The sequence below is a fragment of the Erpetoichthys calabaricus genome, chromosome 5 (genome assembly GCF_900747795.2).
Source record: "Erpetoichthys calabaricus chromosome 5, fErpCal1.3, whole genome shotgun sequence".
Lineage (NCBI taxonomy): Eukaryota > Metazoa > Chordata > Cladistia > Polypteriformes > Polypteridae > Erpetoichthys > Erpetoichthys calabaricus.
Genome location: NC_041398.2, coordinates 196,808,007 through 196,835,631, shown reverse-complemented (window position 1 = coordinate 196,835,631; position 27,625 = coordinate 196,808,007). Strand labels below are relative to the sequence as shown.

The 27,625-nt window shown below is 37.9% G+C and overlaps 1 protein-coding gene across 2 annotated transcripts in view; it reads left to right on the top strand.

Annotated features, from left to right (window-relative positions):
• Window positions 1-1,568: 1,568 nt before the first annotated feature.
• Window positions 1,569-27,625, top strand: part of nup155 (nucleoporin 155) — a 113,676-nt gene continuing 87,619 nt past the window's right edge. Inside the window, exons 1-8 of one of the 2 annotated variants that reach the window (XM_051927675.1) lie at window positions 1,569-1,697; window positions 5,772-5,924; window positions 8,925-9,062; window positions 10,453-10,549; window positions 13,093-13,163; window positions 14,388-14,480; window positions 21,588-21,754; window positions 21,974-22,079. In XM_051927675.1, the coding sequence (XP_051783635.1) occupies window positions 5,783-5,924; window positions 8,925-9,062; window positions 10,453-10,549; window positions 13,093-13,163; window positions 14,388-14,480; window positions 21,588-21,754; window positions 21,974-22,079 (814 nt within the window). In that variant the 5' untranslated portion in view covers window positions 1,569-1,697; window positions 5,772-5,782. Of the gene's footprint in view, window positions 1,698-1,731; window positions 1,829-5,771; window positions 5,925-8,924; window positions 9,063-10,452; window positions 10,550-13,092; window positions 13,164-14,387; window positions 14,481-21,587; window positions 21,755-21,973; window positions 22,080-27,625 lie in introns of those variants that run through there. The other variant, XM_028802383.2, reaches the window with a different exon arrangement.

The following is a 27,625-nucleotide window of genomic DNA, read 5'->3' as shown; positions in this document are numbered from 1 at the left end:
GCATGTTTTGTACATATTACATATAGATATTTAATGATCAGCAACAACATTAAAACCATTAAAACCACTGATAGCTGAAGCAAATAACAATGTCTATTTTGTCTGTACCTTAACATTAGCAAAACCAAGGTTATTGACTTTTGCTGCACCAAAAAGCCACTATGTCTGGTCACCATTCAAAGAGCGGATGTAGAGCTCATCAATGACAGATTGGACTGGTCTTAGAACACAGAAAAACTATATAAGAAAGGGTAATGCAGGCTCTTTTTCCTTAGGTAACTTTGTCCCTTTAATGTGGGAAGTGACATCCTTCACATCTTCTATTACACTGTGATTTACAGTTGATGCTGCATTGTGTAAAGAAACACTACTGGGGCTCTTGTATACCAACAGCAGTACATATGAATAATGCCTCACTGTGACTGTGCCAGCCAAGTGGGAATTTTTCTTTCTTTTTCATTTTCTTGCTTTTTAGTCATTCTAGTGTGTGTGTATATTTATTTATTTGTCTACCTATTTATGCATTTGTTTATTTAGAGATTCTGTAAAAAGTCAAATTTCCCCTGGGGACAAATAAAGTTCTATCTATCTATCTATCTATCTATCTATCTATCTATCTATCTATCTATCTATCTATCTATCTATCGTTTAACTGTTTATTGTAAGGTTTATTGCAGGTTGAGAAATGGATGGATGGATGCGTGGATGGAGCTAATCATAGGTTGTTTATCCAAATAAAGTCAAATGGTCAGTGATAAATTAACACTTAGTATATATATATATATATATATTATATATATATATATATATATATATATATATATATATATATATATATATATATATATACCTGAATGAATATATACTGTACAACGAGTCAATTGTTTCCATATACAAGGGTTACTTGACACATGACAGTTAATTTAACATTGATAATTAATTTTGATTGATTTTCTGATGTTTTAAGTTGTTTATAATTGTGTCTTTTATTTATTTATTTATTTATTTATTGTTTGTTCGGTGTCCTTGAGTTCTCTGAAAGGCGCCTTGTATAAATAAAATGTATTATTATTATTATTATTAATTTAAAGTGAATATATAATTTCATGACTGTCACGTATATTTAAAAAATGTCTTCTTGTTACCATATTAAAACAGCGCATTAAGGGAGACTGCGAATTTTAGATGTTCTTATGATTTTCTCAGACCATCTGCGTGGTGATGCGCAGTTGCGCAGATGTCTGCAGCACTATCTACTTGGATTTCTACGAGACGAGTGCAGTGACGTCACAGTTGAGCACTCGAAGAACGGCATTTCCGTGCAAGACGAGCTGCGAGAGAACGGCTGTCTGTGCGCAACGGCATGCGACAGTCGTATGGCGTCACATTTGGTTATTGTAACACGTGTGCAGCATACGATTTTGTTTCTTCATAAAATACAATAGAAATTGAGGCTACTTTTGGTTACGAAGTCTGACTGAGGGCTGGTCACCAGAATTTCGAACTCGGCACTCCTCCCCTGTCGGTGTCGCTGCAGCGCGGCGCCTCTGCACTGAGCTCCTCTTGCGCTGCTCTTCGGCTCTGCCGACCTTTGACAGTACAGTGCTGTAGGCGCGCTTCGGTTGGAAATTTTAAGCAGCAGGAAGGTAGAGAAACGGGCAGCCTCGCATGACCGAGGCACATTCTGTCTCAAACAGGTATGTCAGGCGAATAGCTTGAACTGCCCGTCGTACCATTTGATGAAGAGAGTTAGTGCATAGGGTCGCGTTCATTAAATCTGCCAGAGGCCACCGACTGGTCATACAACGGTCCCCCATTGTGCACGTGGGTACGTTTGTTTTGTTTTACTCGTGGCGCCTTGATACTTTATCTTTATTACTGATATTACACTCGTACTTCAATTATGCTACCAGTTATTTCCAGATTTCTTTCATCCTTCTTCATAAGTTTTCCCCGTTTCGCCGGAACCACATCTTGCAGGTGTTTTGCATTTTGGCGGAAAATTTGTTTTGCAATTTAGAAAATCGCAGTACAGTTAATATTGGTCCGATTCTGAAATAGTGTGCAAAGCTAATGGAAAGAGGTGCGAGTGAAAAACTAAGCTGCAGATACAAGCTGGCATTGGGTGTATATTGTGCGGTAATTGCGGAGTAGGTGTTCAACACATTTCCTGTGGTGCAAGAGTGTTAAATATTTGTTAAGCACAAATCTACATGAATACAACACTTTAGCGTGCTTAGACAGAAATGGTAACATTGGCAAATGATAAGTAGATAGATTCCAAGAACGTTTGTGTGTTTGTTGATGCGGCCCAGGCTGACATCAGGGAGGTGGTAACAAGAAAGTGAAAAGCCTAATTCGGTGCTGAAAACGTACATCGCGAAATCAGTATTCAGGAGGAAGTTTGACTGGTTATTGGAAGCTCACTTTGACAGTTTAGCAGCAAGAACCGTAAAAAAATGTATCTGACTTATATGAAAAATAAACACGAGCAATAGAATGGAGCTTTTTTTTGTTGCAGGGCTATATGGAGAGACTGGAAAAGATACATAACAGAGCAATGCAAGAACCAGGTGCAGTTTTGTTAAGATGTGTTTTTCATTACCAATTACAACGTGCTGTTTTTCAATGTACTTGTTATTTTTATTCTACTGTTTGCAGTAAAATACTAGTGTAAATATTCTGTACATTGGCATTCAAGGTTTGTGAAGCTGAGAATGTTTGAACCTGGACAGTATTTGGATGGGAGACCGTCTAGGAAAAGCTTGGATTTCTACTGGAAGACATTTCGGTGTAACCATCTATGGGGTGCTTACACTGTGATCTGTGTGTGGCTCCCAATGCCTCAGTGCAGTGACAGGGACACTGCTGTAAAAATTGGAGTTTCCCATCTGATGATGTGTAAATACAAGGTCCTGACTCTCTGTGATCATAAAAGATCTCTGGGATCTTTTGAAAAGAGTAGGCTGTTTCCCAAACTCCTGGCTAAATTGCCCACCATGACCTTGTTCATTCTGGCTTGTAATCATCCCCCCATCTCTAATGGGCTAACTATCTCTTTCACCCCTTCACCACTTACTAGTTTATGTGCCTTGAACGTGCTGACACAGTAATGGCTGCCATTGCATCATCCAGGTGGATGTTGCATATTGATGGTGGTTGTAGAGATTTCTGACTGTTTTTGTAAAGTGCTTTTAATAGTTTAGAAAGTCAGTCTATACATATACTTAACTATTATTAAACTAAAAAATCGTACCACTTATTCAAATTGAAAAAAACTACCTTATACTTCTACAGAAGTACTTCTACTGTTGGTTGCAAAGTGATGTGCACAATTCCAAAAAAAGGCACAACTTAAATAAAAAATCGTTAGTATTTTTTCAGTTAGTTATTCAAATTGTATAAATAGCCTACACCCCTACCCAGAAGGCCTTATTAAGTATTAGATGACTGGTCCTGCTAGGATCGAAGTAGGTGGCTGTGCCCCCAGTTTAAATGGGTTTCTTCCAGACAGCCATAGAACATGTGATTATAGAAAGTGAGGATTATTTAATCATATAATACAAATAATGCACCCTATGTGTCTCCTGCTGTATATTGTGGTGGGTAGGCTGTCCACGTGTTGCCTGAGCTTTTATAGATGAGCTGTGGTGGGTGCAGCAATGGGCAATTAGTGTATGCTGTCAACCTAGGACTTATGCCTGCAGGATAAATATAGGTGTTTCTGAAACAAGAGTGTTGGGATGACATAGATTTTAACCATGTTAGGTCTGACAACTTAAAAGAAGTGAAGAGAAGATCACCAAATAGAGTAACATCTGTTTGATGCTTTTCATCATATTGGAGACTTTAAATTTGATTAGATCTTTAAATTTTATTTTTATTGTAATTGTAACTTCTGCATATTTGAACTATTTTCAGACAATCGTATTTAGTATGATAGGCAAGAAACTTGACTGGGAAAAGTATAGTCTTATTCAAATTAATTTTGAACTCGAAGCTCCTGTACTATAGCACAATATATTGTGCTCATATAGCATTTAAAACCAGTCAAATCTAGTCAGCCTTTTCAGGTGTGTGTTGGTCAGTCTATTCCTATATTTAGACTTTTTAATGTTTATTGCTCAAATGTGGATTCTAAAGTAGATGTGCAGCAGAGTTTTAGTAAAGTAAATCAGAATTTGCCTCACCTTTGCCCACTGGGAGTAACTCACAATAGAAATTTTGCCCATGTAAATAGAACCCTGTTGCATTCCTGCTGTGACCAGGGTTTGACAAATGCATGAAGCACCTTGGTACAGAGAGCAAGATGCCATGTGGAGTGTGTAGCAGACATCTTCTGCTGAATAAAATGGGATTAACAGATTTTAATGTATTTCAGAATTGAATTACAATACTGAATGTTTTGAAGCACAAAAGGCAATTTTATCATTTTGTGACCCAACTATTATGAAAGTATTGTATCCTGGGGTTCCTTGTAAACCCTCCCAATTCGCTGTGCGTACGCTTTCAAATCAAAGTATCAAGTATGCAGTCATTTCATAGCCTTGTCTATTTTTTTACATGTTTTCATGCTGTTTACATTAAATGTTTTTAATGCTTAAACTAATCATAAATATCGGTCTGTTACAATTGAATGTATTGATTTGCTGTTTCTCTTGTTTTAAATTAAATATTTTAATTTACAATTATTTTCCCACTCTAATAGGTTAAGGATCATAACTAACTGTTTTGCTAATAAGTTAGTTGGTTAATTGATACTTCTGTTAAGTTATTGATTGGGGGAAATAATGCAACGTCTCTAAAAAAAAAAATGCAAGTATTATATTTAAAAATGAAGTTTTATTCCATGCAGAATTTTATTTTTCGTAACAAAAGTACAAATATGCTCTAAAATTGTAATTGACAAAAAGTGCACAACAGCAAGTCTTGTTGCTATCTGTAAAGTCTAGAATAAACACTTTCAAGGCTGCTGTTGACATCAACGGGTTGAATGCTGAAACCATTGTTAAGCTTTGACACAGGTTCCCAAGAGTGAATTGTTTGATTTTTATCAGCTAGATGGCAGCAAAGACAGGAAGAAGAACTGAGTCTCTTATACTTAAAGCCTCCTTTTCAGTTGCATTTTGGCATCAAATACAGTCTGTCACTGTTATCTAAAGGAAGTATTCTACTGAAGTTTTGCATATTGTTAATAGCTTGGATTCTGCACTATTATATAAGGATAAGAAGCTGTCAGAATGATGTGATACTGAGATTCCTACTGGATAATCATGGAGTGTAAGAGAGAGAGCTATCACCTTTACTCTGGCATGTTTTCTTTTCAGGTATTCCACCATCACAGTTGTGCTGTCATGCCAAATCTAATTTAATAAAACCCTAACCCTAATTTCTTTAAAGGCACAGATTTCTTACCAGATGTGAAATTGAAATTACTTTATACTTTTGAGTTCTTTGGTCTTTGACCCTCCACCATATGTATATTCTCCATCTTTGCCATAACTCAAAATGTGATGTTGTTAGCTTTGGTTAATGATGTGATGTATGTAATACGTAACAAGGTAATAATTGATAACAAACTTCATTGGCATATGTTTTTATAACTGATCAGTTGTTACACCCCGAATATTTATTACAACTGTTAATTTATTAATTTTAACTGTTAAGTTGGAAAAAATCCTGCCAAACTGGTGTTCATTTGATTATGGTGTTTAAAGGATTATTTATAATTGAAGTGCCAAATTCCCTTTTTTTTCCCTTTACATTTCAAGTGTCTTTCAAAATGCCTTCTTTGCTTGGGATCAGCACTCCAACCTCTGCAATCCAGGAGAGTTTGGAAAGTTCAGGAAAGTTAATTGACAGACATCTTCAAGATGATCGATTTTATCCTGACCTTTCTGATCTTCTTGCTGTTCCTGCTCACAGTAAGTCAATTTTTCTGTTTTTAAACAAGGTGTTGCTGTATCAGGTCATAGTACTATATACTAGTTAATCTGAATTTAGTTTAATTACATCTCAGATTAAAATTTAGCTTTGTTTTAATTAAAATGTTATTGCTCATGTACAGTAAATTAGACTACATTTAAAGTAACATCATATTTCATTTGTTGGTAACACACCTTACAGTGAATCCCTAACCAGCTCTTTCTTGGCAGTTGAGTCTATACATCCAATCTATTTGTCTCTCTCTTTCTGCATTAGAAATGCAAGTCTGTAACTTATCTTTTACCACATATACAGTGGGGCAAAAAAGTATTTAGTCAGCCACCAATTGTGCAAGTTCTCCCACTTAAAAAGATGAGAGAGGCCTGCAATTTTCCATCATAGGTATACCTCAACTATGAGAGACAAAATGAGAAAAAAATCCAGAAAATCACATTGTCTGATTGTAAAGAATTTGTTTGAAAATTATGGTGGAAAAAAAGTATTTGGTCAATAACAAAAGTTCATCTCAATACTTTGTTATATACCCTTTGTTAGCAATGACAGAGGTCAAACGTTTTCTGTAAGTCTTCACAAGGTTTTCACACACTGTTGCTGGTATTTTGGCCCATTCCTCCATGCAGATCTCCTCTAGAGCAGTGATGTTTTGGGGCTGTCGCTGGGCAACACGGACTTTCAACTCCCTCCAAAGATTTTCTATGGGATTGAGATCTGGAGACTGGCTAGGCCACTCCAGGACCTTGAAATGCTTCTTACGAAGCCACTCCTTTGTTACCCGGGCGGTGTGTTTGGGATCATTGTCATGCTGAAAGACCCAGCCACGTTTCATCTTCAATTCCCTTGCTGATGGAAGGAGGTTTTCACTCAAAATCTGACGATACATGGCCCCATTCATTCTTTCCTTTACACGGATCAGTCGTCCTGCTCCCTTTGCAGAGAAACAGCCCCAAAGTATGATGTTTCCACCCCCATGCTTTACAGTAGGTATGGTGTTCTTTGGATGCAACTCAGCATTCTTTCTCCTCCAAACACGACGAGTAGAGTTTTTACCAAAAAGTTCAATTTTGGTTTCATCTGACCATATGACATTCTCCCAGTCCTCTTCTGGATCATCCAAATGCTCTCTAGCAAACTTCAGATGGGCCTGCACATGTACTGGCTTAAGCAGGGGGACACGTCTGGCACTGCAGGATTTGAGTCCCTGGTGGTGTAGTGTGTTACTGATGGTAGTCTTTGTTACTTTGGTCCCAGCTCTCCGCAGGTCATTCACTAGGTCCCCCCGTGTGGTTCTGGGATTTTTGCTCACCGTTCTTGTGATCATTTTGACCCCACAGGGTGAGATCTTGCGTGGAGCCCCAGATCGAGGGAGATTATCAGTGGTCTTGTATGTCTTCCATTTTCTAGTAATTGCTCCCACAGTTGATTTCTTCACACCAAGCTGCTTACCTATTGCAGATTCAGTCTTCCCAGCCTGGTGCAGGTCTACAATTTTGTTTCTGGTGTCCTTTGACAGCTCTTTGGTCTTGGCCATAGTGGAGTTTGGAGTGTGACTGTTTGAGGTTGTGGACAGGTGTCTTTTATATTGATAACGAGTTCAAACAGGTGCCATTAATACAGGTAACGAGTGAAGGACGGAGGAGCCTCTTACAGAAGAAGTTACAGGTCTGTGAGAGCCAGAAATCTTGCTTGTTTGTAGATGACCAAATACTTATTTTCCACCATAATTTGCAAATAAATTCTTTAAAATCAGACAATGTGATTTTCTGGATTTTTTTTCTTATTTTGTCTCTCATAGTTGAGGTATACCTATGATGAAAATTGCAGGCTTCTCTCATCTTTTTAAGTGGGAGAACTTGCACAATTGGTGGCTGACTAAATACTTTTTTGCCCCACTGTATGTGTATATGTATATATATATATATATATATATATATATATATATACATACATACATACATACATACAATAATCTTCAATAATACACTACCGTGGCTGTTCGTGTGTCTGTCCAGGATTTTAAATCGCCTGTAGCTCGCAAACCGTTTCACATATTGACTTGAAATTTGGTACACATATACTACGTGACGTCTACTATCCGCTTTCGGGGTGATGATTTTATTACTCTTTTTATTTTATTTTATTGTAAAATCAACTCTCGGCAGGGCGGCCGTGCGGCGCATGCGTGTAGACATATATAAGGCTGAATAATTCTGTACTTGCACATTTATTATATTTACTTTTTTTTTTTTTTTTTTTTAACTAGTAAATGCATAATAATACCACAGCCTGAAGATATCTGTGCCTTTGGGGTGTAGATTATGTTAAAAATGTTCAATGTGTTCCTTTCTTTGTATAAAACAAATATTTTTAGAGCTTGTCAGGGACAGTGTCAGCATGCATCTGTAAAAGGCAAAAATATGTAATCTGATTGAATATTGTGTTTCACAAACTGAATGACCTTTATCTTTTTTGTAACATGAATTAGATAGATAGATAGATACTTTATTAATCCCTAAGGTGAAATTCACATACTCCAGCAGCAGTATACTGATAAAAACAATATTAATTATTATTATTATTATATTATTAATTATAAAAAAAAAAAAAAAAAAATGCAAGGTGGAGAGTGCAAGGCAGGTATAATAGACAACAATCTTGTATAATGTTAACGTTTACCCCCCCGGGTAGAAATGAAGAGTCGCATAGTGTGGGGGAGGAACAATCTCCTCAGTCTGTCAGTGGAGCAGGACAGTGACAGCAGTCTGTCGCTGAAGCGGCTCCTCTGTCTGGAGATGATACTGTTCAGTGGATGCAGTGGATTCTCCATGATTGACATGAGCCTGCAGAATTAGAAAAACATGGTTTTGAATTTTTCCTTAGCTTTTTTTATAAATTGCTTCTCAATATTTATTATTTCTTTCCAATTACTGTTGTTCACCAGACTAATATTTATGTTAACATAATCTCATCTTTTTTTATAGATATGCCCACTTTCTCAGGAATGAATGATATGGATTACCCCCTACAAGGACCCAGTCAGATGACATTTCCTATTCTTCCTGAGATTAGTACTGTACGCAGAGTTCCACTTCCTCCAGAGCTGGTGGAACAGTTTAGCCGTATCCTTTGAGCATCAGGAAGTTCAGCTCATTACTAGATTATTGGATTACATTATTGGATGCTTTGTGTTATAACTACCTTTATGATTAACGTAGCTGTTTTTCAAATACTTGCAATGCTTCCATTTGTATAAGCTGGTGATAGGTTTGCTTCTCATATCCCAAACCTTTGTATTTTAGGTTAATCAATGATTCTAAATGTGTGCTGTAGGAGTTTGAGTGTTTACTATATGGGAGTGTACCTTCTAATAAATTGGTGCCCTAGCTGGGGTAATCTGCTGGATTTTGCTGTTGGAACGTACAAAAATTGATGTGTGGATAGATGTGTATTCTAGATTTTATAATTAGACTGCTTCCTGATATGCACCTTATCGCAGGGCACCTTCGAAACATCTTTCACACCATGTCAATATACATTTGGCAGTTAATATGCCTTGCGTGCATTTAAGAAGCCATAGATATGCACTTGTTCTGTACATAAAATATAATGGTTTCTAACAGCCCATATTCAAAGCATACCAATGAGTTTTTTTTACTTTCTGTAGCTTTATTATAACATCGGTTAATAATCAGTTTTTCAGAAAAAAAGTTAACCAATTTCAAGACATTTGTTAATGTAAGGAGTTTTTTTTTCGACTATTTATTTTATCCTGAAACTCTTCCAGTAAGGTCAGTCCTTCATGGGTAGAGCAAACCTTTCTTTTCTGTGAGAAAAAACTATAATTCCAGATCTAGTGGAGCTTAATAAACTTACTAGACGTGGAAGGAATATTTTGATGAAAACCTAAATCATGTACATGTAGCCTGATCCCCATTTTCAGTAACATATTTTCTTTTTATCTACAAAAGGTACTTTGAGGAATGCTTTAATTGTTATATTATTCATTATCCCCTATGTATTCATATTAAGTGAAAAAGATGCATTCTGAGAGAGAGAGAGAAAGTTTGGGAGCATATGCTGATAGCATGTTGCTGCACCCATCACATGATGAACCACCTGGGTTGGGACCCAAGTGCAGTGGGTGACACCTCAGCACCACACAGGAAGTGTGAGTTTTTTGTGGTGGCTGGAGTGCCAATCCTGCCACCAACCCCCAAGTTTTCTGTGTAAGTTGGAGGACCTGCTTGCAAGGCTGGATCCAGATTAACATCATACCCATGATGAAGCAATTGCAGGTTAACGGGTCTTCCTCAAGGGCCCAATGGAGTAGAATCGACCAGCAGCCTTCTGATTGCTGGTACAGATCCCTAGCCTCAGAGCCACTACTCCGCCCTCCATGCTTTTCTGTGGGTTTAAGCATTTTTCTTTGCAACTTGTGATCAGCATATTTTTGAAGAATTCTATGTTCATATTTTTTGTACTTAATTCTTTACATGGCATATTGATCAGATATGCAATGCAACTGTATGATGGGTGTTTTTCCAGAGATAAGTCGTGCATGGTTGACAATTGACAGTGATATATTTATGTGGAATTATGAGGATGGGTATGTATGAAAGTAAATTATTAAAAGCTTGCCAAACAGACATTTAGTCTCAACAGCAGGTGGTGAATTACTTCAGTAATTTAATGGACGATAGTAACAATATAAGTTAATATTATCTTCCTTTATCAGAAGTGTGATTTTAAATTAATTAGATTTACAATTCAATAATTTTATACGTGTCGCATATATTTTTATTAGTGATGTCACATACCAGTATAGTTCCATTAATTGCAATGTATTCAAAAGCCTCTTCTGAAATTTAATGTCCATTTTTTTCCACTTGTTACTTTTTATTTAACTAAATTGATCAGGATAATTGCCTTTTTTTCAAAACAAGCATTTGTAACTTTAAAGCAGTTGTATACTTCTCTTTTTGTAATTGTTTGCCAATCAAAAACAGTCTTCTTTATATATATATATATATATATATATATATATATATATATATATATAATATACACACATATACTTGTCGACTTGCGACTTATGACGGTTCAATTTACCACTGCTACTGCATCTCACATTTGGCCGTAACTGTTGAAAACATGACAGATTTCATCATGCCAGCTCTCTTCTTCCTACTATTTCTAGTTGCTGTATGCCATGACTCATTAATCTTGATCTACATGTATTACCTGCAGCAGTTTCGACTAAATTCAGTTTATTATTGACAACGATAATAAATTATAACTAAAACAATAAACTAAACAGTAAACACTAACACTAGTATTCAAAAAAGTCCAGTTTAGCAGGAGCAGTTGATGATGGATGTTTGAATCAAAAACTCTGTGAACAGCCTTCTGAAAGAGCTGTAAAGTTTAATGAATCCTGATGCAGTGTGGGGTTTGAGATGAGTGGGAGCGCTTCCTCAGACAGAGACATATCCAGTAAGTTTGAACTCTCACAGACAGGCAGGCATAGGACATCACATACAGTACATGCAGGCCGAAAACTGTAATCCAATTGTGGATATGAGGCATAACAGATGAATGGTTGTGATTCTCATGGTGTCTTTAAGGCTCCTTTTTAAAGGTCCCTCCTACTCTGTCTTTCTTCATAGCAGCTGCTGCGCCCTCTGAAGCTGTCCAATAGTGTTAGAACACTGGGGCTGCTTGGACATGTAGGAATTTTAACTGGCGCTGCTGCAAATTAGTAGATTTATTATACAGTACTATATACATACGGTCATGTTTGAATACATATACTGGAAACTCTTACATCCAGATCAAATTACGACTGGTAGGTCAGAACTGAATATGGTTTTAAGTTGATGAGAATCTGTATATTAATATTTTTATTCATGCTGCACTTTATTAACACTGTGCATTCCCTTTAAAGTATGGAACACACAATTTTACTCTTACCATCAAAAAAAAACAAAAAGGCACGATATTTTTAATCTTTTTTTTCACAACATGGTGAAGTGAAAAAAATGTTGCAAATCACCCCCTCAAATATAATCCCTTGTATATATATTATGTAGTGTGTATGCAGCATAATGCATGGAACTGGTGTAGGAGTAGAAGTAGGGAATCCATCCCCAGATGGGTTTATCCATTCCCGGGAATTCGGGAATCCCACATGTCATTCCCGGGAATCCCGGGCTCCCGGGGATGACACAGTGCACGGGCATCTCACATGTGAACGGTTTTAGAATGACCGACACTTATTTTTAATAAAACTACTGCAATATTTTGACACCAATAAAAGACTAACCTTAACTACAAGCAGTTCAGCTGTCATATAAGTACATGTATCTAGTAAGTTGCGGTAATAAGAGCGTAGAAAGCACGTGTCCAGCGTGCGGTCATCCAGGTGAGAGTGCACCTTCGTGAAGAGTACGCCAGCCGCTGAGAAAGCACGCTCTGCCTCCACTGAAGTAGGCGGCACAGTCATCAGATACTGATACACTTGTTCTAAACAACGTCCGCGCTTGCCGTTGCTCTGAAACACCGCCATTTCAGCTTTTATTGATGCATCCAGTTTCTTGTCATCATTCTGTGATGGCAAGTTTCTTGGCACAGATAATGCGGATGCAACAGACTGACACATTGCAATTTCAAGTTGCTGTTCAAAGCTGTCAACAGCACAGACGTCAATGAACTCTGCTCCGTCCCGGCATTCGTGAGCTGCAGAGTGCAGACACCTCCCAGTCCACTGTGCTCAGTCTTAGTGGGATCCGTGAGACTGACTGCTGATGGTCTGTTGTTGAATGAATTAATGAGCAACACACTACACCATGGGCCAAAAAACCATGCCACTTAATTATTTTCAACTATAACTCTGTTATTTCTTGATCGATTTTTACACTTTTACACGCTATATATGCGAGCTTGGCCGTTCCCATTTTCCCGGGAATTACAGCAGTTTCATTCCCGGGAATGAAAAATGTCCGGGATTCCCGAAGTAGAAGTAATTGGTGGTGGCAACTCTCGGGATTAGGGTGTTATGTTTTATATATACTTTTTAGTTGTAAAATTTAGCCTTCATATAAATCAATACCCAATGTTGACCACTTGTTTTTCTGTTCCCCTCCCTTGCAGTGCCGATGTTGCATATTTTGATGGTCTCAGTGAAACTATTTTGTCTGTTGGTCTTGTGAAGCCAAAAGAAGGTAAGGGTTATTTCATTGTTTCATGTGCGAACATTGTGTTTGTAAAGGTAGTGTGATTCTTTATCTTTAATTAGTTATCTTTAAAATTAAATGTTTTGTTGTTAACGTTAAAATCAATTGTTTGAATCTGTGTTATCTGCAATAACGTGTAGGTTTTCCACTGAAAAGTAAATTCCGACATCTTAGTTTGACAAGTTGGCTTGTTAAAAAGAAAATGTAGTACAGGTGACCCTCACGTTATGAGCAAGTTTTGTTCCTGATGATGTTCTTAACCTGATTATATATGGATGTCAAAATATAAAATGCCTGTTAATGGAAACAGCAGAAAAAAATTATAATGCTGTTTCAGCATTTATTAATAAAATGACCGTGGAGCAACATTACTCTAAATAAATAAATTACAAAACACTATTAAGTTATGCTATGATGAGCCAGGTTGTTTGCAGTATATGTATCTCTTGGAGATGACAAAGGCAAAACGATAGCATGAAATCCCTCCACTAACTCATGATTGATCAACCAACAGAAACATCCTGTCTTTGTTGTACGATTGATATGAGCGTCACCTCCCCTCCAGCTGCTATACCTACTGAGACTGCGCAACTGGAACTGTACTTGGGATGGTAGGAATTACAAACACTGCTCAGCTGAACAGCCAACAGCCATTTAAGCTGCTTACTTGGTACTAAGTTTACAGTGCAGCTACTTGGGCAACCGGTTACATTCATCAAACATGTTAATGAGAACACAAAATGTTTAAAAACAGTGACAAAGTTCATAAGGGGCAGTACTATTTCTCACCATTTGTGATGGTTGCTAAGTATTCATCTGCTCCAAAAGTAGTTTACCATAGTCATAAATAAGATATAGAATTCTCTAGATGAAAACTAATTGATATTCACTTGAAAATAAATTTTTCAGAATTTAATATGCTTGTTTGTATATGAGGAATCACTGTTACCCAAGACCGCCATAGCCTAAGATTCGCCAATATATACTGCATTTAAATTGATCTGCACTATTATTGAGTAGTTTTACACTTTGTAAATTTAAAAAATATTTCTGTTCAAATGAGCAATAGGATTTCAAATTATTACATTTCTAAAACATTGGAAACCGGAAATAATATCAGACACTTTAGTTCAGTTTTGCTTTTACACATCTCTATTGGAATGAGTTGTATATAAAATTTATTGAGTAAGGGAAAAATATTTGTTTTTGTAGGAATATTTCAGCCTCATATTCAGTACTTGTTGGTGATGGCTACTCCAGTGGACATAGTGATTCTTGGGGTTAGCTTTTCTGGATCCCATGCAGGTATGATTCATTTTCATTGATAATTACATTTTTAAACGTAATTTTTTCTTTAAAAAAAATTACTCTTGTAAACTCATATTCATTTTAAAATGTCAGTGTCATCTGTATGTGTTAAAAATTAAAATAGCAGTTATTTTTGAATGAAACTGGCAGCTGTCAGTAGTGCTGGGCGGTATGACCAAAATTCTATATCACGGTATTTTCAAAATGATACCAGTTTCACGGTATTCAACGGTATTTTTTTTCCCCGTGCATGAGTGGATGTTAACCACATTTTCCACTGCAATTTCTGCAGTACACTGACTAAGAGTAGTCTTTGACTAAGCTGTAGTCAAAATATAGAACCTTTTTATTGAACAAATTTTGCAAACAACAAATTATAATTTTGACAACATATTTTTAACCATCCGACCTTTTATAACCAAAGTATCTCCAGACAACAGACACGGCTCCTTTTTTCGGCAAAAGTTCTTCTGTGTCATCGCGTTCAACTTTATCATCTGCTACAGCTTCAGTTTCTGAATGTTCTCTGTCCATTTTCATCACTTAATACCTCCACTAACGCATTGTGGTGTTGTGGGTCCACAGCTCTCTTAGCAAAAGCCACTTTTAAATTAACGATCACTGCGCTCGCGGCGTAGTGAGGGGGCGTGGTAGTGTGGCTGAAGCGGTTCCCGGGTGGATTCGTGCTGTGGACGTTTCTCACCTAAGTGCACAGGTGAGAGACGGTCCACTCCGTATTTGTTCCCTGGAGCTGTTGATTGCCACAGCTGCCACGTCGATTGTAAAGAGAAGCCCGAGACGGTTAAAGGAAAAAAAAGAAGAGAACGGAGGTTGTGGAGGAAAAGCAGGAAGCAGTGAGGAGAGAGAGAAAGTCGGTGCAGGAGAACAAGCGAGCGAGAGCAGGCTCGCGGCAGCTGAGCAGGCAGCCTGGGTGTTTGGCCGACACCCGGGGGAGTAGTAGTTGTCGCTACCATAGAAATTACTTTGAAGAGTGTGAGTGACTGGAAGGCGGGTGACTCTCCGCAGAATGCAGCGGGAGTCGGGACTTGGGACGTGGTGTCCCCAGCGTGAGAGCCTTGATCGTTGGGGAATCCCAAGTCACTGTCAGGAGAAGCCGACTGGAGCCAAGGATCGGTAAGGCGATTGACAGTAGTAGCAGGCACTGAGAAAGTCAGCTGCAGAGAGAGCGTCTTGCCTGCTGCAGGGCCCAAATGGGAGAAGCAGGTGAGACGCTAGTGTAAAAGAAGCACCGGGCTCATCATTGTTTTAAAGGACTGCTTCGTTTTTTAAAGGATTGTTTTTGTAATTATTTTAAACCTCCACATTTCTTTTATGGATTATTTATTGAATTTTGGACACTGCACTGTTGCACTTTGTTTTTGTTGTTTGTTTAATAAAGCAGTTTGAACTTTTCCACCATCCCCTTTGCTATGTTGCCTCACTGCTTAGCTCATCTCGGTTATAACTATCGACGGTGTAGTGTTCAAGAGCTCCCTAACACCAGATGGGAGCATGGAGCCGAGCCCGCATTGTCACACGCATGTACTCCGTTGTATGTGTGTTTAGTGTACCAGTGAAAAAGGTCCCCCCTTAAACAGTTTTCCACTGCACCATGTTCCGAACGTTGTTTAAGCTATTTAAACCGGTATTGCGATATAACAAAAATCCATATCATAACAAAAATAAAAAACGGTTTTCCGTAATGAACAGCACTAGCTGTCAGTATTGGATTGGTTACTTGCAGTGTGGAATCAGTATTTGCAACATACAGTGCATCCAGAAAGTATTCACAGCGCATCACTTTTTCCACATTTTGTTATGTTACAGCCTTATTCCAAAATGGATTAAATTCATTTTGTTCCTCAGAATTCTACACACAACACCCCATAATGACAACATGAAAAAAGTTTATTTGAGGTTTTTGCAAATTTATTAAAAATAAAAAAATTGAGAAAGCACATGTACATAAGTATTCACAGCCTTTGCCATGAAGCCCAAAATTGAGCTCAGGTGCATCCTGTTTCCCCTGATCATCCTTGAGATGTTTGTGCAGCTTAATTGGAGTCCACCTGTGGTAAATTCAGTTGATTGGACATGATTTGGAAAGGCACACACCTGTCTATATAAGATCCCACAGTTGACCGTTCATGTCAGAGCACAAACCAAGCATGAAGTCAAAGGAATTGTCTGTAGACCTCCGAGACAGGATTGTCTTGAGGCACATATCTGGAGAAGGTTACAGAAAAATTTCTGCTGCTTTGAAGGTCCCAATGAGCACAGTGGCCTCCATCATCCGTAAGTGGAAGAAGTTTGAAACCACCAGGACTCTTCCTAGAGCTGGCTGGCCATCTAAACTGAGCGATCGGGGGAGAAGGGCCTTAGTCAGGGAGGTGACCAAGAACCCAATGGTCACTCTGTCAGATGCTCCAGAGGTCCTCTGTGGAGAGAGGAGAACCTTCCAGAAGGACAACCATCTCTGCAGCAATCCACCAATCAGGCCTGTATGGTAGAGTGGCCAGACGGAAGCCACTCCTTAGTAAAAGGCACATGGCAGCCCGCCTGGAGTTTGCCAAAAGACACCTGAAGGACTCTCAGACCATGAGAAAGAAAATTCTCTGGTCTGATGAGACAAAGATTGAACGCTTTGGTGTGAATGCCAGGCGTCACGTTTGGAGGAAACCTGGCACCATCCCTACAGTGAAGCATGGTGGTGGCAGCATCATGCTGTGGGGATGTTTTTCAGTGGCAGGAACTGGGAGACTAGTCAGGATAAAGGGAAAGATGACTGCAGCAATGTACAGAGACATCCTGGATGAAAACCTGCTCCAGAGCGCTCTTGACCTCAGACTGGGGCCACGGTTCATCTTTCAGCAGGACAACGACCCTAAGCACACAGCCATGATATCAAAGGAGTGGCTTCAGGACAACTCTGTGAATGTCCTTGAGTGGCCCAGCCAGAGCCCAGACTTGAATTCGATTGAACATCTCTGGAGAGATCTTAAAATGGCTGCGCACCGACGCTTCCCATCCAACCTGATGGAGTTTGAGAGGTGCTGCAAAGAGGAATGGGCGAAACTGGCCAAGGATAGGTGTGCCAAGCTTGTGGCATCATATTCAACAAGACTTGAGGCTGTAATTGCTGCCAAAGGTGCATCGACAAAGTATTGAGCAAAGGCTGTGAATACTTATGTACATGTGATTTCTCAGTTTTTTTTTATTTTTAATAAATTTGCAAAAACCTCAAGTAAACTTTTTTCACGTTGTCATTATGGGGTGTTGTGTGCAGAATTCTGAGGAAAAAAATTAATTTAATCCATTTTGGAATAAGGCTATAACATAACAAAAGGTGGAAAAAGTGATGCGCTGTGAATACTTTCTGGATGCACTGTATAGAATAAATCAAAAGTCTTTGGTTTGAATCCATTTTAAATCAAATCTTTTATTGCCATCTTTCTATTATGGCTTGGACATTGTACTATGGATCATCGACTTTAAACAATAACTAAAACAAATCTTAAAAACTTTGAGAATTCAGCCATTCCATGCTTTACAAAATGCTGGTGCCACACTCTAGCAGGCTACATTGTTTTCTTAATAGCCACTCACTGTGGTTCTTTCTGTATAGAGGTTAGTTCCCCAAAGCTGCATTCAACCATCATAGCAGTAGTTCTCAACTTCTGACATGAAAACAATTACCAGGTGGTTAAAGGGAGGCAAAAATGTATAGGAAATTTCAGGTTGCCAGTATGGTGGAGTTGTTTGGGAAGGAATGGATGAAAGTAATAAACAAATCTCGACCCAGAGGTTATGCAGAGAGATGTCAGATATGCATTCTAAATTTGGCATTCAGCATATGTTTAGTTCTTTTGAACTTGTTTGGTCTATCATCATTTTTAGAAGTGTTTTAGGGATTACCAGTTTAATGAAGAATCTATGACCAGGAACAAAGACAAGATTAAAAAATTATTAATAATAAAATATACTTCCTTTTCATAGTAATGTTCATTAATATTATATATTATAATCATAAAGTGAAGAGTCACACCTATTTAGTTACTGTTTTCCTTCCTTCAAGAAATAATAGAGAAATAGACTGAGTGTTGTGTCACAAAACTGGTACTTGACATGAAGATCCTTAAAGTAATGTCTCCTATTAACGGTCACTAGGTAAATGGTTAATGCACCCCTAGTACGAAGTACAATCAACAACTTGTCTGTTAAGATACATCTTTAAAGCACTTCCTACCTATTTACTGATAATATAAAATTACAGATTTTACTAAATTGCTTCTTGGCTCCTCTGATGTAATATACAATAAAGAAAATGTTATCCGAACAAACAAATATTTTTTCTTACCTAAAGTCAATGACCAATATCTTTCATTTTATTCATTTTTATCTTGAGAAAGTTGTCAGAGATATTGGCAAAAAATTATATCTCAATATTTTCTGGGACTTTGATGATAATGATAATTGGACAATATTTTGCATCCTTTAAAAAAATGTTTGTAAAAGTCTTATTGACCTAGCTTGTTGTTGATAATAGAATATTAATTGAAGCTTACTAATGAAAATAATGTAAACAAGAGTTTCCAACAAAAAAGGGTCTTGTAGATTTACTAAAGTAAAATAACAGAAACGTGTTAAAATCACCAGTCAAAGTATTACTGAGATCAAACAATGCAAGTACTGTATGAGTAAACAATACCAATGGGGCCTACAGGATTTTTACAAACATTACACTAAGCCCAACAAAATTATTATAATGAGAACATTTTAAACAGACTCTTACCCTTAATGTAAACAAGATATGAATTCAGAGGGAATAAAATACTAATCAAAATTGAAATAGAGGACATGAACATTACAATGTGGATAAACTTCTCTGCTGTAAGGTGAATTGTGCAGCATACAAGCAAAAACAAAAATCTAACATACTGTACTATTGTGTGAAAAGCACTGCACAAAAAAACTATAGTATTTGTAAACAAGTTCTGTCATATATTGCACAAAGATACAAAAAAAAACTAAAATTTTTAAACAAATTACTAACTTCAAGTTCTGTCCAATATTGCACACAGATATCAGAAAAAATAAAACAATTGTAAAATTCTACTGAGGAAACTTCAAGTAGTGTGACAGAAACACTGGTCTGTCCAAAGCATCTGGCTTCATAGCACGGTTACATGTTACATTTCCTTAAGTGCTGAAAGCCATCTCAGGAATGCTGGTTGAGGCAGGGATGCACAGATACTTCTTTTGTAAATTTTCCCTCTCACATGTCAATGTCCTTCTTGTGTTTTCCACCACTCAAGTAGCTATTGATTGCTTTTTCAATGGTGGTGTGCAGAGACTCTCCTTCTCTGAATTGCTGTGTGTTTTTTGTTTTTTTTAATAGCTGCTTTTAAATAAGTTTTTTTTTTTTTTTGCCTCCCTCCCTTGTGTCATCACAATGGTGTGAGTATTCAGGGATTTGCAGGAGTGTTTTAAATAATGAGCTTTGGAATCCAGGAAAACCAAGACGGCTTGCGAAATAAAACACACCTCATAGGCATATGCTTCTTGCAGAAATAAAAATAATCTGTTTGAATGAATTAAGTAATTTGTTTGAACTGATTAATAATTAGTTCAAACTGATTTTTTTTGCCTGACTTCATGAGGCTCCATACTAGATGAATTTTACTTTTCAGATGGTGGAACAAGTTAGATGTCAGCTGTCTTTAATGGTAAACAATTTCCAACATAATTTGCAGATTGCTGTCTTTTAAGCAACTTCAGTCTTTACAAAACCAAACCACCTCCACGCGAGTGAGGATGATCCATGTCTTGCAATTAAATCAAACAACATAGATCACGAGGCTGTTTTATCCACTGGTTCCTTTTTGCTCACTCATTTTTAGGCCGCTTCACTACCTTAACTTGCTGACTATGCACACCTCTGTGCTTGCTTTGAGCATGCACAGTAGTATATCCAGTTCGGCTACACAAACAGTGAATATGTGGACTCTCAATGCGTGTTTTTGGTTGTTTTTTTGTAAAATCATTGATATAATCAATAATTTCAGCTCGGATATCGTTAAAACAACAATTAGGATATTATCGTAGACGATACATATTGCACACTCCTATATTTTATAGTATTGCCAATAGACAATAAATATGACAGTCATTAAATAAAACGGCAGATGATAAATACACATCGACTGTGTTTATGCAGTTGTTAGTAACAATGTTATGCCCTGAATGTAAAGACATTCTTGTAAATTTTGTCACAGCACAGGAGGGAAAAATGACTGTGCAGGATGGCTGAGTTTTAATAGCATGCTGTGTGCTTTCAATAGCCTAAACAGAGCTGTGTGCTTTCAATAGCCTAAACAAACTTCTCCACCCTGTGTAATGCTTTGTGCTCCTGAGCTGAGCAGGTGACATAATGAGGATTTTGTGTAGCCAGTGAGGATGTACTGTACTCCAGTGTCGCAGTAGAAAGTGGTGATCACAGATGAATATATCTACGCTCTCTGCAGATGTCTACGGGAATAAAGTGATTAGTGAGAATTCTTGACAATAACTGAGATGTTTGTTCCCATACTAGTTTGGTTAAAATTACAGAAATTTTGCAAATTAGCAGACCTCATACATCCATCCATCCATTTATTTTCCAACCCGCTGAATCCGAACACAGGGTCACGGGAGACCTCATACAGTTAACCGAATTACCGCAAATGGACCTACTCAAAATTATAATGTGGGTATATTATATAAACAATTTTTTTTGCATATTGGAATTGATTATTTTAAATATACTGTATATATTAATGATTTAAAACCTTTGCCTAAATTTAACATAAGAAGTACATATTTTTGTTCTTCTGTTATGAAAAATAATGTGTACCACATTTTTCACACAACACTTCCAAAACCTTGAATTTAAAATTTGAAAGTCCTACTTGAGACTCTAATTATAGTTAGTTGTAGGCTATCAAGTTTCTAACAAATTTAAGTGCAAACAGTAATTAATACAAGAATCACCAACTATTCAGTTACCCTGAAATTGTGAGTCTATAATTTTCAATGAAAATGTTAATCTTTGTCATTTCTGTGCAGGTGCAGATGTCTTAAATGAAAGCATGTCATTTGGAATGCAGTTACTTCCAGATCCACTGTATTCTCTTCCAACTGATAACACCTATCTCCTTACCATTACTTCCACTGAAAATGGACGAATCTTTTTGGGAGGAAAAGATGGCTGTCTTTATGAAGTTGCTTATCAGGTAATAAACCTTAGTATTGCCTAAAAAAATTGCTAAATTTGTACTGTTGTTGGTGAGATTTTATAATTTTTATTTCAAACTTACTGATATTATGAAGCATGCATGATTATATGGTGCTGTTTTTGAGATTAATAAGCTTTTTTTAGTGAACTATTCTAATGTTTTGGACAGTTTTTTTGAATATTTATATTTATATATATATATATTTGTTTTTATTAGGCTGAAGCAGGATGGTTCAGTCAGCGTTGTAGAAAAATAAACCATTCAAAAAGCACACTTTCCTTTTTAATTCCGTCTTTACTACAGTTTACATTTTCTGAAGATGGTAAGCTATTTCTTATTTATTTTACTTTGGAATATTCATTCTCTGTAAGCTAAAACATACATTGGTAATGTCCTATTAGAACGGGGAAATGTTTCTAGCATGAGTATTGTTACTTTTGACATGTCCAGACTAAATTTAACTATATTTATTACCCTTTTTAGTTTGAACGAGCTGTATATACCCGGCGTTGCCCGGGGCAGAAGTAACCTAATCGGTGAAACACTTACATATATACCAAAGTAAACCTAATCGGTCAAACAGTTACATATATAAAAAAAGCGAACCTAATCGGATAAACAGCTTCATATATACAGAAGCGAACCTAATCGGACAAACAGCTAATCTATATACATAAGCAAACCTAATTGGTCAAACAGTTACATAAATACAAAAGCAAACCTAATCGATCAAACAGCTTCATATATACAGAAGCGAACCTAATTGGTCAAACAGTTATGCATGTGCAGAATGATTTTACAAAGATTATGCGTGTTAACAATCATTAAAAAGAAAAGATTGAGGAACTCTTCTTGTATATGTGATGAAGCTGGATGAAGCTGACTTGACGAAGACGTAGGTGGCATAGATTGGTTTTTCTAAAACAGAAGAAAAAAATGAGTATCTATTATTATTTTAAATTAGAATGAAAATGAGAACCTTGATTAGAGATAGATTATCCGTATTAAAATATGTGCATGAATAAACTTTTGCTAACTCTGTAGCAAAAGTTTATTCATACAAATTGGAATGGGATGGCTTTGTGAAAAAGTAAAAATTACATAAAAATAAATTGAGAATGCGTACTTCCATTTGACTGAGATTATCTGTAATGATGAAAAAAAAGTTTAGTATGTTTTTTTTTTCCATACGGGAAGGATGTAAAACCTTACATAGGCACCCTTCAGCCCGTACTGAAGGGTAGTGTCAGATTCTTACTGACTAAAAAACACCGTTTTTATTCCACAGCTACCCGAAAAACCACTATTAGGCATTACTTTGGGGTGGCAGTAGTTTAGTTATGAAACAGCTGGGTCCTGAAAAAAATCTGTCTTATTAGTGGCTTCATCACATATAGAAGAACAGTTCCTCAATCTTTTCTTTTTCATGATTGTTAACACGCATAATGTTTGTAAAATCATTCTGCACATGCATAACTGTTTGACCAATTAGGTTCGCTTCTGTATATATGAAGCTGTTTGATCGGTTAGGTTTGCTTTTGTATTTATGTAACTGTTTGACCAATTAGGTTTGCTTATGTATATAGATTAGCTGTTTGTCCGATTAGGTTCGCTTCTGTATATATGAAGCTGTTTGTCCGATTAGGTTCGGTTTTTTTATATATGTAACTGTTTGACCGATTAGGTTTACTTTGGTATATATGTAAGTGTTTGACCGATTAGGTTACTTCTGCCCCGGGCAACGCCGGGTATATACAGCTCGTAAATTATTAAACAGTAAAATCTTCTTCTGTAATTTGCTACCGTGGCAATTTGTGTGTCTGTCCAGGATTTTAAATGACCTGTAGCTCGCAAACCGTTGCACCTATACACTTGAAATGTGGTACACATATAGTACGTCACGTCTACTATCCGCTTTATGGGTGATGATTGTTTTAGTCTTTTTATCTTTATTTTATTTTATTGTACAATCAAGTCCTATCTGCGCACAGCAGGGCAGCCGTGGGCGGATGCGTATGGTGTAGTCACTCGATGTTATCGTGCATTGCGCTGTCAGTGGTATTTTGATAAAAGAATTTGAACAACATATAAGAAGCGTATAAATTATTAAACAGTAAAACATTAACATTTAATAAGTAAAGTTACATTGAGTACTACTGCAGTGCCTTCGGGTATACCTCATTTTTTCTTTGCCCATTACATGCTTAAATGTATACATTTTTTGGTGTACCTACCCGAGAACACGCGACATATAACCGACCGTGGGAGAAGCATGGATTTTAAACACGCGTTGAGTTCATCTGCTGGTCTCCCTCGTGGAATAACTGGTAATGTTTGAGTAAAATCTACAGCGAGTAAAACGACATTACCTCCTTTTTTTTTTTACGATCTCTGAGATCTTGCTTTTTTCGGTTCAAGGCTTCATAAGCTCTTTTATGTTCAATGTTGTACTTAATAAGTACTAATTATCCCAAACCATCATCTTTGAATGTTGCAAGACTTTCGCCTTGTATGTAGATCGGGGTAATTACATTCATTGCATTCCTAGTCTGAATCACAATGTGATTGTATGGGTGGTTACCTGGCACTGTAGGGTTGCCACCCGTCCTTTAAAATACGGAATTGTGCCGCGTTTGAGAATGAAATTGCGCGTCCCGTTTTGAATCAATACTGGACGGGATTTATCCCGTATTTTTTTTATAATTTTTTTTTAAAGCAGCGTCTCATGCAAATCATCCCACACGCATTTTATGAAGATGCCTCCTTTCCTACTTTTGATTGGGTAATACTTGATGTCATCGTTAGTTTAATTGGTGTTTTTAACTGTCCAGTGAGTAGGGCGTGTCTTTCAACCGTAAGCAGATTTTTTGCACTGGTATCACTGACCTCGACGACGGCGACGTTATACGTCAAAAATAAATTACGATAAATGACGATTTTAGCGATACTTTATTACGACGGCGGCTACATAGACACGATCAAATAAAAACAAAAAAATCAAATAATCATTCTACATTTTCAAAACGTCGAAAAAATGACGGAATGAAAAAAAGGCCCACCCGACGACCCACCCATTCCATTTTTATATATATAGATTTTCACTTTGCTTTTTATATTTCCAAATTAATTTTTGAGGATGAGCCAGAAAAAAATATTTTAATATTTGATTTTACATTGTCACCATTAGGGATGCAACAACTAATCGTCATAATCGATAATAATCGACTATTAAAAATGTTGGCAATGGTTTACTTTCATTGATTAGTTGATTATGACATTAGGCTGAGTATATTGTGCTGCACAATTGCCTAACTACTTTATTTAGTTATGAAAGCATTTCAGAAAAGTAGACGGTAGGCAAGTGCAAGAAAAGACAGTGTGACCTATGAGTTTAGGAGCCCTTTACTCTGAACTCAGAAGAAAAAAGGTTGTGAGTTGCAAAATTTGTAAATCTGACCTCATATGGCATAAGAGCACAACTGAGATGCACAAACATTTGGGTCTTTGTATGAAGAAGACTCACCATCATTCCAGTAATTTGAATGTTACCTCAGCGTTACGTGATACAGATTTGTGAACCCAATGTTTGCTAGGCTAGGCATAATGAGACAATTTTTGGTTTGAAGTTAGGAGTATTTTGTGCCATAGTCTAGTGCAGTACCATATGAATAAAACACAAGCATATGCAACAGAATTTCATGATGGGCGACTAAGAATATGTGTCATTAGCCACTATCTAGTACACATTCAGATTTTCACCTGCCATATTTGTGGGGTTTTTTTGTTTTTTATGGGACGCAGTCACAACATGGTGCTGCATTACATGCTTACAAACGCATATAATATTAGTGTATGTGTTTACAAAAATGGCTGCAAAAATGGTCCTGCATATCTGAGCAATTTTTTTTTTCTTGTGTGGATAGGAAATCAAAAACTGCGGTGGTAAATCTCATAGCACAGCAACTGCAAATGAAAGGCTTGTTTCTCATTCTGTGCCAAAAGATAGGAGCAGGGTGGAAAAGCGAAAGTTCCAGACTAGCTGGCTATCGGACCAACTGGCTTTTATACAATCTGAACTAAGATGTGATGATGTGCAAGTACTGTTGCAGGAAGTCTAGTTTAGCCAGTAAATCAAATTTTGTGAGAGGATCACACAGTTTCAAACAAGAAAATCTACCAGCACACTCCCAATAGCAAATGATATGCAGCCGGCTGCAACAGTGTTTTGGCTGCAAGCAAATGTGGCAAAGAATTTGCGGTAGTAAATGGTTACCAGACACAAATAAGACAAATGATGATGCAAAAAGATATGAACTTTCATTTAAAATAAACTTGGCTTACTCTGTAGCAAAAGAAGAACTGAGTTTCACATGAATTAAACTATTTTGCTTCCAAAGGAAAATAGTCTGGACATTTACCAACATATGACAAAGATATGTGTTGGGCTGAACTAATTTCAAACATAACTGCAGACTTAAGAAAAAAGAAACTAATAAAGTCATGAAGGTGCAACAGATTCTTCTGTGGTGGAATATTGTGGTGGCCACAAATTTACATGATGCTTTGCCAGTAAACAGAAACTGGAAAAAAAAAAAAAAAGTAAATTATATGTTTTATTTTGATCCATCCATCCATCCATCCTCTTTCCGCTTATCCGAGGTCGGGTCGCAGGGGCAGCAGCTTGAGCAGAGATGCCCAGACTTCCCCTCTCCCCGGCCACTTCTTCTAGCTCTTCCGGGAGAATCCCGAGGCGTTCCCAGGCCAGCCGGGAGACATAGTCCCTCCAGCGTGTCCTGGGTCTTCCCCGGGGCCTCCTCCCGGTTGGACGTGCCCGGAACACCTCACCAGGGAGGCGTCCAGGAGGCATCCTGATCAGATGCCTGAGCCACCTCATCTGACTCCTCTCGATGCGGAGGAGCAGCGGCTCTACTCTGAGCCGCTCCCGGATGACTGAGTTTCTCACCCTATCTTTAAGGGAGAGCCCAGACACCCTGCGGAGGAAACTCATTTCAGCCGCTTGTATTCGCGATCTCATTCTTTCGCTCACTACCCATAGCTCATGACCATAGGTGAGGGTAGGAACATAGATCAACCGGTAAATTGAGAGCTTTGCCTTATGGCTCGGCTCCTTTTTCACCACGACAGACCAATGCAGAGCCCGCATTACTGCGGACGCCTCACCGATCTGCCTGTTGATCTCACGCTCCATTCTTCCCTCACTCGTGAACAAGACCCCGAGATACTTGAACTCCTCCACTTGGGGCAGGATCTCGCTCCCAACCCTGAGAGGGCACTCCACCCTTTTCCGGCTGAGGACCATGGTCTCGGATTTGGAGGTGCTGATTCCCATCCCAGCCACTTCACACTCAGCTGCGAACCGATCCAGAGAGAGCTGAAGATCACGGCCTGATGAAGCAAACAGGACAACATCATCTGCAAAAAGCAGTGACCCAATCCTGAGTCCACCAAACCGGACCCCCTCAACACCCTGGCTGCGCCTAGAAATTCTGTCCATAAAAGTTATGAACAGAATCGGTGACAAAGGGCAGCCCTGGCGGAGTCCAACTCTCACTGGAAACGGGTTCGACTTACTGCCGGCAATGCGGACCAAGCTCTGACACCGGTTGTACAGGGACCGAACAGCCCTTATCAGGGGGTCCGGTACGCCATACTCCCGGAGCACCCCCCACAGGATTCCCCGAGGAACACGGTCGAACGCCTTTTCCAAGTCCACAAAACACATGTAGACTGGTTGGGCGAACTCCCATGCACCCTCCAGGACTCTGCTAAGGGTGTAGAGCTGGTCCACTGTTCCGCGACCAGGACGAAAACCACACTGTTCCTCCTGAATCCGAGGTTCGACTATCC